The sequence below is a fragment of the Pleurodeles waltl genome, chromosome 12 (assembly GCF_031143425.1).
Source record: "Pleurodeles waltl isolate 20211129_DDA chromosome 12, aPleWal1.hap1.20221129, whole genome shotgun sequence".
NCBI classification, from domain to species: domain Eukaryota; kingdom Metazoa; phylum Chordata; class Amphibia; order Caudata; family Salamandridae; genus Pleurodeles; species Pleurodeles waltl.
In genome coordinates this window covers 61,880,901-61,893,703 of record NC_090451.1, presented here as the reverse complement: position 1 = coordinate 61,893,703, position 12,803 = coordinate 61,880,901, and the positions used below count along the sequence as shown (strand labels likewise).

The 12,803-nt window shown below is 44.3% G+C and overlaps 1 protein-coding gene across 2 annotated transcripts in view; it reads right to left on the bottom strand.

Moving 5' to 3' along the window:
* The window catches only part of DPP9 (dipeptidyl peptidase 9), a 105,807-nt gene that overhangs the window by 14,985 nt on the left and 78,019 nt on the right, over window positions 1-12,803 (bottom strand). The window contains exons 14-15 of one of the 2 annotated variants that reach the window (XM_069216422.1): window positions 5,738-5,890; window positions 5,288-5,423 (exon numbers count right to left, since the gene is read on the bottom strand). In XM_069216422.1, coding sequence (XP_069072523.1) covers window positions 5,288-5,423; window positions 5,738-5,890 — 289 coding nt within the window. Of the gene's footprint in view, window positions 1-5,287; window positions 5,424-5,737; window positions 5,891-12,803 lie in introns of those variants that run through there. The other variant, XM_069216423.1, reaches the window with a different exon arrangement.

Sequence of the window (12,803 nt, the reverse complement as noted above, 5' to 3'; positions counted from 1 at the left end):
GATCTATAGAGCATTGCCCTTGGATAGAGGATGTGGGTACCTGGATGCGAAGTTTTGGCATTTTGCGTTTTCTTTTGTTGCAAATAGGTCTATTTGTGGTGTTCCCCAGGTTTGGAAGTAGGTTTGTAGTATCTGGGGATGAATTTCCCATTCGTGGATCTGTTGGTGATCCCGACTGAGATTGTCGGCTAACTGGTTTTGAATTCCTGGTATGTATTGCGCTATTAGGCAAATATGATTGTGAATCGCCCAATGCCAGATTTTTTGTGCTAAGAGACACAACTGTGTTGAGTGTGTCCCTCCCTGTTTGTTTAGGTAATACATTGTTGTCATGTTGTCTGTCTTGACAAGAATGTGTTTGTGGGCTATTAGTGGTTGAAATGCTTTCAACGCTAGAAACACTGCTAGTAGTTCTAACTGATTTATATGAAGTTGTTTCTGCTGAGTGTCCCATTGTCCCTGGATGCTGTGTTGGTTGAGGTGTGCTCCCCACCCTATCATGGAAGCATCTGTTGTGATCACGTATTGAGGCACTGAGTCTTGGAAAGGCCGCCCTTGGTTTAAATTTATAGGATTCCACCATTGAAGCGAGGTGTATGTTTGGCGGTCTATCAACACTAGATCTTGAAGTTGACCCTGTGCTTGTGACCATTGTGTTGCTAGGCACTGTTGTAAGGGCCGCATGTGTAATCTTGCGTTTGGGAAAATGGCTATGCATGATGACATCATGCCTAGTAGTTTCATCACTAATTTTACCTGAAAACTTTGGTTTGGGTGCATGCTTTGTATTACGTTTTAGAATGCTTGTACCCTTTGTGGACTTGGAGTGGCAATCCCTCTTTTTGTGTTGATTGTTGCTCCTAAGTATTGTTGTATTTGACACGGCTGTAAGTGTGATTTTTGGTAGTTTAGGGAGAACCCTAGTTTGTGAAGGGTTTCTATGACATATTTTGTGTGTTGAAGACACTGTTCCTGCGTGTTGGTTTTGATTAACCAATCGTCTAGATACGGGAATACGTGCATGTGCCGTCTTCTGATATGGGCTGCTACTACTGCAAGGCATTTTGTAAATACCCTTGGTGCTGTTGTTATCCCGAAAGGTAACACTTTGAATTGGTAATGTACTCCTTGGATTACAAACCGTAAGTATTTCCTGTGTGAAGGATGTATGGGTATATGGAAATACGCATCCTTGAGATCTAATGTTGTCATGTAGTTTTGTTGTTTGAGCAAGGGAATTACATCTTGAAGTGTCACCATGTGAAAGTGATCTGATTTGATGTAAAGATTTAGTGTTCTGAGATCTAAGATGGGTCTCAGAGTCTTGTCCTTTTTGGGTATCAGAAACACCCCTGTGCCTTTTTGATGGTTGGGTACCAGTTCTATTGCATCCTTTTGCAACAACGCTTGGACTCCTAGGTGTGATAGATCTAAGTGTTGTTTGGACATGTTGTGTGTTCTTGGAGGCACTTTTGGTGGTAATTGTAGGAATTCTATGCAATAACCATGTTGGATAATGGTTAGGACCCACGAGTCTGTTGTTATTTCTTCCCAGTTTTGGTAAAAATCTGTGAGTCTCCCTCCCACCGGTGTTATGTGTTGGGGATTTGTGACACTGAAGTCACTGTTTATTCTGAGGGGTCTTTGGGCTTTGGAACTTCTCTAGTTTTAGGGAACTGTCCACCTCTGTATTGTCCCCGAAAGCCTCCTCTTTGATACTGGCCCTGGTATGTGGGTCTGGTTTGTGAGGTTTAGGGTTCTGTGCTTTGTGCCCGAAATCCCCCTCTAAATTGTGTCTTCCTAAATGTGCCTCTGCTCTGTGGGGAGTAGAGCGCGCCCATGGCCTTGGCCGTATCAGTGTCCTTCTTTAGCTTCTCTATAGCTGTGTCCACCTCCGGCCCAAACAACTGCTGTCCATTAAAAGGTATATTAAGCACAGCTTGTTGGATTTCTGGCTTAAATCCGGAGGTGCGTAGCCATGCGTGTCTCCGAATAGTGACAGCTGTATTAACAGTTCTTGCGGCTGTGTCCGCTGCATCCATTGCCGATCGTATCTGGTTATTCGAGATACTTTGGCCCTCTTCCACCACTTGTTGTGCACGCTTTTGGAACTCTTTGGGCAGATGTTCTATAAAGTGCTGCATTTCATCCCAGTGAGCCCTGTCATATCTTGACAACAACGCCTGGGAATTGGCAATGCGCAATTGATTGGCCGCTTGTGCTGCAACTCTTTTACCCGCTGCATCAAACTTTAGACTCTGTCGGGTGGTGGTGCATCTCCAGGGGTGTGTGAATTAGCTCTTTTACGTGCTGCGCCTACTACTACTGAGTCAGGTGTCAGTTGTTGTGTGATGTATACAGGGTCTGTAGGGGGAGGCCCGTACATTTTCTCCACCCTAGGTGTGACGGCTCTGCCTTTGACGGGTTCTTGAAATACTTGTTTTGCATGTTTCAACATCCCTGGTAACATCAGGAGACTTTGGTACTGACTGTGTGTCGACGATAAAGTATTAAATAAAAAGTCATCCTCAATGGGTTCAGCGTGCAATGTCACATTGTGAAAAGCCGCTGCTCTGGACACCACTTGCGTGTAGGCAGTACTGTCCTCAGGTGGTGATGGCCTCGCTGGGTAGCAATCTGGACTATTGTCAGATACTGGTGCATCATATAGATCCCATGCATCTGGGTCATCCTGGCTCATCCCTGTGTGCGTTGGAGATTGCATCATAGGTGGGGTCGCAATCGGTGATGGTTGCGGTGAGTGGTGTGGTGATGGTGAAAACCGTGGTGGAGTTACTTCTTTTGCCACTTTTGCTTTCGGTTGTTTCTCTGTGTCCTTGAAATCAAGTTTTCTTTTCATCCTTATAGGAGGGAGAGTTCTTATTTTACGTTTCCTTTTGAATATGGAGCCTTCTTTGGGTATAATCTGGCTCCCCTGCTTCTAGCTCTTGTCCAAATCTATGGCCTTGTAGTCGTTCTGAAAGGCCTTGTTCTTCGGAGTAGGAGCTTGTTTTCGGCTCCGAAGCTGGGTGTTTCGGTACCAAAACTTTTTCCACAGTCTTTTTCGGCTCCGAAGCCACTTTTTTAGGTTTCGGTGTGTGATCTCTCGGTGCCGACTTATCTCTGAGCCGGTCTCTCGGTGTCGAGTCTGGTCCGCGCCAGGTTCTCAGTGTCGAGTATGCTCTGTGCCGGGATCTCGGCCGGAGTCGGATGACTTCGACACGTGTGTGCCCTTTTTCAGTGCCGATGGTTGGTCACCAATTGTACGGGTTAAGCCATGGCCTGCCGGCGGTGGCGTCCCCTGGGCCTTCATGATTTTGGCGTGAGTTTTTGTTGGGGCTGGTTTACTCACGGTTTTCGGAGCCTGCTCTGTTTCGGGCTCGTCCGAGTCAGCGATAGAGAAAGTCTCCTCTTCCTCGACGTCGTGGTGTCCTGACGACGCCGATGCCATTTGAAGCCTTCGTGCTCTCCGGTCCCGTAACGTTTTCTTCGACCGAAACGCCCGACAGGCCTCGCAGGTTTCCTTTTTGTGTTCGGGTGACAAACACAAATTACAGACCAGATGTTGATCTGTGTAAGGATACTTGTTGTGGCATTCGGGGCAGAAGCGGAATGGGGTCCGTTCCATTAGCCTTGAGGACACACGCGGTCGGGCCGACCAGGCCCCGCCAGGGAATCGAAGCTACCGGAGCTCTTCTTGATTCTGTGTCGATCTGCGTTAACTAACCCGATACCGAACGCCAACAATACCGTCGATTTTTCTGAGATTTAACTAACTTTCCGAACCGAAACACGGAGCGAAGAGGAACATGTCCGAACCCAATGGCGGAAAGAAAACAATCTAAGATGGAGTCGACGCCCATGCGCAATGGAGCCGAAAGGGGAGGAGTCCCTCGATCTCGTGACTCGAAAAGACTTCTTCGAAGAAAAACAACTTGTAACACTCCGAGCCCAACACTAGATGGCAGGATATGCACAGCCTGTGTATCTGCAGCTACACATGCCATCGGACATATATATATTCTGGAGTCCAACAAGGAGTGGAACAGGTGTCTATAGCTGCTCAACTTTGCACGCAAACTCAATTCTTCTATGATCTTAAACATTATTCTCTCATCTTGGTCTTTGTTTACTCCCCATTTCTGTTTCACATTCCTCAGGGATCCGTTGGTCTTTGTTCACTTATTTCAGTTTCACATTCTTCAGTGATCAGTTAGCAGTATAATTCAGACCCCCACTTTTGCTTTTCTATATATCGCTTGCGATTTTTAATGGACTATCCTTCTTCTGTTGGTTCCAGTTTCTTTATTTACTATATTACTGTCATAGTCATGTGCAGTTTTAAATTGCTTTAATACTCACACAATTAACCTTTTTTCCTTCAGAATTAGGGAGAGGTAATGAAACACTTAAAAGCAAATGGCAAATACTTATCTACTAACAGAAACACTGGATTTGAAAGGTGTCACAATCAAAAAATGCCCAATTGCGATATGAGAATCTGACAGATGTAAACTGCAAATCTTTGGTACTCAGCACTTACAATTTGCTGTTTGGAAATGTCCCAAAATGACCAACTCACAATTCGGTTGGTTTGGTGTACAATTTGTGAGAATGTTATTTTTTGCCTTTTGTTCACAGAATCATGATGTTTTTGCAGTCGCAAGCCACGTTATAACTTGTTGCTAATCACAAAATGTTAAGACACAAGGAACTTAATTCCTTGCAGTCTTCATTTTTCTACCACCTTAAACTCCTTAGTATTTCCGGCATTTTGTCCAGCCCACCCCCTCTTCTAGTCTTTTGAGTTCCCTTCGCCGCTTATGATCATTCACTTGTTCTCCAATTTTTCTAGGACCTGAAACTGCAGTTTTGCAGCACTGTAAATAACAAATACCATGGCTGTCTTAACTGAACAGCACTCATTTTTTCAGGCTTGAGAGAGAAAGAGCCTGAGTCAGCCATGCAGTGTTCCAAATCTGTTATCTGTTTCCATTAGACTGTAGACAAGACTTCAACAGCAGAGATTTATGGCACCAGCATAAATGACCATTGATGCATACATATTCATGCATTGTTTTGCCAGAGCTGCTTAAAATACAACCCTTGTGCAAAGTGGTACAGAAGCACCTAAAAATGAATGAATAATAAGACAGCACAAGCAGAGTCTAGACTGATGGCCTCCATGCTTAGCAAGCAGTTCACTGCAAGCAGACTACTGCCTGCTACATTTCACCCTACATTAACGTTGTACATGGTTTACACAGACTCCAGATAGGACACCTACCTGCAGACTCCATCATGCTGGCCCAGAACTCTGGCTGCTTGTGCAGCGGGTCCTCATCTGAGCCACTGAGTCTATATACATGAACGCAGGGCGGAGCACTTACACTACTGTAGTGGCTGACAAACATGTCAAAATTCTAGAAAAACAAACAAACAAGGATGCAAAGTGTCAGAAGTCATAACATGCAACACTGATGATGGAAAGCATAGATGAGGGCATCAAATTGGTCAGCGCACAAGAATAAAAAGGGGCTGTAATCCTTCGAAGATTAGCCAAGAGTTTATCAGAGATTACATCAACCCATTATTTTCTACCGACACCTACAATGAATGGATGTAACCCTACAGTTGGGCTTGCCAAATTTAATTGTGAAAAGAGTAGTTGATAGTCTCTTTACAGAAGTGAATGCATATACCCTGCCTCATGTACCCTGAGGCATTACAGACTCACCCGACTCAGGGAGCAGCTGTGGGAGAATCCAGGGGTGGTAAGTCTCACAACTTCCCCAGGACTCTTGTAGCTGGTTACATACAGGTGATGCTCCAGTGGTGTGTCCTTCGTACCTTGGAAGTACACCAGCTGCGTGGCCTCATTCACCCAGATCTGCAAAAGGAAAAGCAATGTTCATGCTCACTAGTTGCTGCTCACGGAACTCTAGCCTTGGGATTGCATTGCAGGACCAGAGGCTTCCATTATGCATAAATCCTTTTAATGCCACTCCTGCAGCACTTTAAAGCACATTACATCATAATATAAACAATCCAGAACACCACTATAGCAACAGATAAAAGGTCCATGTTTAGAACAATCATCCTCTTTTGAATGCTGCTCCTCAGCCAGATAAGTAGCACTTTATATCTCCCTACTTTACTTGACACAATCTTGTGAAGCTTTTCTACATTTTGGATTTCCTAGGCTTCAGATTTTCATCCTATCACCAATTTAGGGAGATGCATACTATACTGACTTCATTTCTATAACCTCTAACATTTTATGCAACGTATGTTGGCAGATACGTCTTACCGCGCTAATACAGGCTGTCTTGGGCCATCAGTACCTACCAACGCGGATCTGTCCACAGTGGGATAGCATTGCGGCAGTCCTGCTCTGAACTCTGAGATCCCAGTGCAATTTGTGGTGCGGGCAGTTTGTGACTCGCAAGCCGTCTGATTTTTCACAGCGATGACTCGCAAGGCATCTGATTTTTAAGGTGCTGACTTGCGAGCCATCTGACTTTTATGGCGATGACTCACAAGCAGTCTGATTTTGCCTTGCGGGAACCCTCTCGGTTCCAATATCGCCAGTAATTACGCGAGAAACCGCCATTTTGTTTCAGGTTTGAAGACCCCTTGCTTTTGTTGGTGCTCACGTGAGCACAAGCTAGTAGATAATTTCTCCCTTATTGGTGCCATCTTACTTCGGGCTAAATGCCCCTTGTTTATTTTGCTTTGGGCTAATTGCCCTGTCTCCATTTCAACTTACGATAGTGCAATGCAAATGCAAAATCAGCTGTTAGTTGACAGTTGATCGCTCGCATTGCGCATCTTTAGGGAAAACAGCTAGCATCGTTTTATTATTTCTGGTAACAGCGACCTAACCAATTGTCAAGGCAATTCACCTTATTTAATTAATGCCTCAATCTGTCCCTATAAAATAATATTTATATATATATATATATATATATATATACATATATACATATACACACACACACACACAATTTATTTAAAAATAAATAAATTTAAAAAAAGAAAGATTTATATAAAATATATACTACAAAATGTCAGACTGAGGATCACCAAACCGCACCAGAGGGCAGAATTAATGAAGAGCTAATTAAAAAGCTCATACAACACGAAATGCGCACATGCATTTGTGAGACATAAATCAAGTAATGAGCAACAAGAGGCAATCTAGAACCCCTGATTAAGATAAATGTTCCGTATCTGGCGATGACTGTGAAATTTCCAATTCTAAAAGCAGAAAGAAGAAGAGAAAAACAAAAACATTTAAGTGAGGAAGCTATACCTTCATCGGTGATGGAAGGTAGAGACACCTTCAGAATGATTGGAGGTCCAAGCACCTCACAGAGGAGTGGTGCCTTTGCACCACATAAATTGGGTGATCCTTGCGGCACAAATCAGATTGAGACTCTAAACTTAAGAGTATGGGGATTAATACCCAGAGGAGAAATCCTATGACAAATATGTACTTGATTTGGACCAAGGAAACTTGGACACAGAACATCTCTTGGATGATCCATCATCACCATCTAATAAAGACACTATCAAAAACCCTCTGGGAGAGGAGATGTTCTCTCCAAAGAACATCAGACATCCAAGAAGTTCTGAGTGGTGGCCTATGAAGCATGTGGGTGGATTAGAAACCCACTTGAAAAGGAGCTACCTAACCTTCTCAGAATCGAATGCCCGCGACCGGTAATTGAAGAAAAAGTATGCCTCAGTCCAAATCTTGATCCAGAGTTGATTACATTTTTGTTTAACATGAGATGTGACCCAAAGAAAGGCCTAGAGAGGTCTCTTAAACTATGCCAGGACTGTCTTCTGGATGTCGTCGGTCCTGTGGCAAGAATAATTGACATGTCAGAAGAGGCATATGTGAAATGTCTGCCGAAAGATCTAGAGCTTCTCTGGGGTTGGAGTCAACAAGCCATGGTGCTTTTGGTGAACGCAAACGCAAGCCTGAACACTGAAAGGCATAAGGCGGTACTGCTCAAGATCAACCCTAAACTTGGTGATCTAGCAGAAAAAGAAAGCTCACGAAACCCTTGGGACCTACTCTTCGGCAACAACATGATAAAGAGCATGGGAAAATATGTGACTACATTCACAGCGCTTGACAAAGTACAGTTTAATATGCACAAAGTATTTGATCCAGTTTTTGGCAGGGCCGGCAGAAGGGGACTTTCTTTCGACCAATACCAACAAAGGTCCCAGTATAATTCATCAAGATTAATAGGAGGATTCTGCAGGGGATATCAATCTGGTGCACAATCCAACTTCTACCCACAAAGGGGACGATTCCAAAGGAATAGAGGAAGCAGAGGTTGTGGGCAAACTCCCACTCTCTAAGGTGAGTGCTATCAATCCACCCCATTTTTCTTCACAAGAAAGAGCTAGGGGACGTCGCAAGTTCTCTGCAAGGAAGAAAATTAGTTACTTACCTGTAACTGCAGTTCTCCAGTATTGGTATCTTTCATAGATTCACATGCTTGAATCATCCCCGTCGTCGAGGTGGGAGCCCCACGGTAAACTTAAATATATAAAGCAGTAAATCAGTAAAAGTAAAACCAGTAGGCCCTAGTAGGCCTCATAAGGTATTTTACAGTCTATCCACTTTGTTTTGTGAAAAGACCCAAACTTCAGTCTCAACCAATCAGGATTCAGCCCCTCCCAAACAGTCCCAACAGAGGCTGAATTCCCTCAGATTTTCTAGTAGGAGTGTGAAGTTTAATATCTGTATAATAGGGGAGCCTCTGAGGGGAGGAGGGTGGGTCGCATGTGAATCTATGAAAGATACCAATACTGGAGAACTGCAGTTACAGGTAAGTAACTAATTTTCTTCTCCAGTATTGGATCTTTCATAGATTCACATGCTTGAATCAGAATAACGAGCAGTAATGCTTTCTTAATTAGTGAATTACATTGACTGCAATTCTATTTGTAATTTACAAATGATGTGAATCCCATCAGTTCAGCTTTAAAAACCACATACCTATTAATATATGTACATCAATAGACATTCGAATAGAAGAGCAATAACAGGTGTGTGGCAGAAAAAACCTGTACTCTTTTCATGATGATGAAGAGTACGACAAGCTAAGACATTATAAAGAAGTGAACAATCTGAAGCAGAAATGTAGAGTAAAACACACTGTAGCTATTAAGAAGACTAAGAACCAATAATGAACATACCTTGAGTGTGGTGGTGGGATGTGTTAGAGGCTCACCGTATCGAAATAAATGCCTCAGCACTGCCTGCCCCACTGCTGTATCGACGTTGTTCGTTTCTTCGAGACAGTAATGCCTCGTAAATGTGTGTTGGCTGGACCATGTTGCTGCTCTACAGATGCTATGTAGTGGTACCCATGCAAATAATGCAGCAGAAGTGGCTACCGATCTTGTAGAGTGGGCTCTCACCTTGGTGTGGAGCGGTTTTCCTGCTTTTGAATGGCAGAATTGAATTGTCAGACCAATCCATCTTGCTATAGTCTGTTTGGACACCGCGTGTCCCTTTCTTGTTCCTCCGAAAGCTACAAACAATTGATCCGACTGGCGGAGAGCTTGAGTTTTCTGTAGATAAAACTTTAAACATCTTTTAATATCAAGGGAATGTAATGTTTTTTCCGCTACTGTTTGCGGATTTGGAAAAAAGGTTTTTAAGATAACTGGTTCATTTAGGTGAAACGTTGAAGGAACCTTCGGGATGTATTTTGGATTTGTGCGCAAGATGACACCTGAGTTTGTGAATTGGAGAAAAGGCTGTTTGATAGTGAAAGCCTGAATGTCACGGACTCTCTTTGCTGAAGTAAGAGCTAGCAGTAACGCTGTTTTCCATGAAATGAATTTTTGGTCAGCTTTGTGGATCGGTTCAAAGGGGGCTTTCATAAGCTGCATCAATACCACATTCAATGACCATAATGGTGGAGGCTTTCTAACTGGCGGGAAAACCCGAAAAAGGCCCTTCATAAATTGTTTGACGATTCTAGTGGAACACAAAGAAACTCTGTCTGGAGATCTGCGGTATCTGGAGATTGCTGCCAGATGTACCCGAATAGAAGAATATGCATGCCCTGATTTTGCAAGGAGCAGGAGATATGGAAGTATCTGTTCCGGAGTAGAGGACAAAGGATGTATATCTTGTGTTGCACACCATATACAAAAACGTTTCCATTTAAGTTTATAGGTTTTGTTGGTAGTGTCCGCTCTAGCTTTCGCCAATATGTCTCTACACTCTGGGGAAATGTTGAGATTCAAGTATTCATTGTATTCCGGAGCCAAGCTGACAAATGAAGAGATGGCGGATCTGGGTGTCTGACTTGTCCCTGGTGCATCGTTAAGAGAGTCGGGCTCTGTCTGAGTCGTAGATGTGGTCGTTCAGAGAGCATGAGGAGCTCCGTATACCAGACTTGTCTGGGCCATTTGGGAGCTATGAGCAGAAGGCGACACCCCTCCGCCTTCAGTTTGTTGATGACTCTCGGAATGAGCGGGATCGGAGGAAAAGCGTAGGCATAAACTCCGAACCATCTCATCGAAAACGCATTCCCCCACGAATCTTTTTGGGGAAGCCAACTTGCGTAGAACTGGCATTTCTTGTTCTCGAGAGTGGCAAATAGATCTAAGTTCGGTTTGCCCCATAATAGAAAAAGGCCGTTGAGAGTTTTCTGGTCTAGTTCCCACTCGTGATAAGGAATCACTGTCCTGCTCAGGATGTCTGCTAGAATATTGGTTTGTTCTGGCACATGCTCCGCCTTGAGTGAAATATTGTGCTTTATGGCCCATGTCCAAATTTGTTGGGCTAGCTGCGAAAGTTGTAGGGATCTTGTGCCTCCTTGCTTGTTTAGATAAAACATGCTGGTTGTATTGTCTGTCCTGATTAAGACGCTTGAACTCTGTATCTTTGGTAAGAAAGCTTTCAGAGCTAAGTGTATTGCCTTGAGTTCCAGATAATTGATGTGAAGCTGACGTTCTTTCTGATTCCAGATTCCGCTGATTTGTAGGTCCTGGCAATGTGCCCCCCATCCTGCAAGAGAGGCATCCGTTGTTACTATGTAACTTGGTGTTTGGAGAAGAAAAGACAGTCCGTTTGACAAATTGGTTAGATTCGCCCACCACCTCATGATGTTCTTCATTGGAGGCGTTATGCGAATCTTGTCTTCGAAGGAACCGTTGACCTGGGTCCATTGTATGTCTAATTGTTCTTGTAGGGGTCGCATATGGAGCCTGCAATCTGGGACTAGCGGAATGCATGAAGATATCATTCCGAGCAATGATTTGTAGATGCCGACTGAAACGAACCTTCTTCTGGAGAGCCTTTGTGCCAAGGAGGTTAACTTTTGTTTCCGCTCGTGAGATGGGTAGGCTTTGTTGCGGACTGTGTCCAGAATTGCCCCCAAGAAATTCAATTCCTGTTTGGGGTAGAGTTGAGATTTCTGATAATTGACTACGAACCCTAGGTTGTGTAGCAATTGAAGGCAATGGAAAATATGATTTTTCACTTGCGATTTTGAGGGTGCCTTTATAAGCCAGTCGTCCAGGTAAGGGAAGACCTGGATCTCTGACTGGCGGAGATGTGCTGCTACCGGAGCTAACATTTTTGTGAAGATTCTGGGGGCTGATTTGAGGCCGAATGGCAGAACTCGGAATTGAAGGTGCATACTTCCCACTCTGAACCTTAGGAATTTGCGATGGTTGCGATATATGGGGATATGAAAATAAGCATCCTGGAGGTCTAGGGATGCCATGCGATCTCCGGGATTTAACAGACGCAGGATATCCTGTAGAGTTACCATCCTGAACGATTGCTTCTTCAGAAACTTGTTCAGGGCTCTCAAGTCCAGAATGGGGCGCCAGTCTCCTGAGGGTTTCTTTACAAGGAAAAAACGGGAGTAGAATCCTCTGTTCTTTTGAAATAAAGGGACTGGTTCCACTGCTCCTTTTCTCAACATTATTCTTACTTCCCTGAGGAGTTGGTTCAGCCTCGGAGGCTGTGGGCCCGATGGAGGAACGGTTGGTGGTGTTTGAGTAAATTCCAGAGTATGACCTCTGGCCAATACATCGAGTACCCATCTGTCCGATGTTCTCGCCTTCCAGTTGGGGAAATAGGAAGTGATGCTGGGGAAATAGGAAGTGATGCGACCTCCGACCCTCGATGTTGGTTGGTGGGGAAGCGTTGGGATAAACAGCGGGTCATTGTTTCCTGCCTGTATCTCTTCCCCGGGCAGCTCCTCGTCCTCTAGCTGGGTGTTTGTAAGCTGCGGCCGGAGGCAATCGATAATGCTGCTGTTGCTGATGGTATTGCTGTCGTGATCCTGTGGAGGAAGATGGATATTGTGACCTGTATTGCTGGTATCCACCTCGAAAGGAGTAATTACCTCTACCCCTTGCTCCACGAAAAGGTTGTTTTTTATATTGCAGGGTACCTAGGGATTTTGCCGTAGGGGTATCCGTCTTGATAGCATGCAACATGTCGTCCACATGTTTGCCAAACAAACTCTCTCCATCGAAAGGCATGTCAAGAACACGAGTCTGGACTTCTGGTCTGAAAGAAGTCGCCTTTAGCCATCCTTGTCTGCGCAGGACTGCTGCACCAGCTAATTGTCTAAAGCCAGTGAGAGAAATGTCTATTGCGCTGTCTATTATTTCTGCGGAGACCCTTTCTCCCTCCTGCAAGACCTTTTTTGCTTCCACCTTGACGTCTTCTGGCAGTAAATCTAAAAAAGCAGACATGTCTGCCCACATCTGGCGATCGTACCTTCCCAAGATGGCGAGGGAAT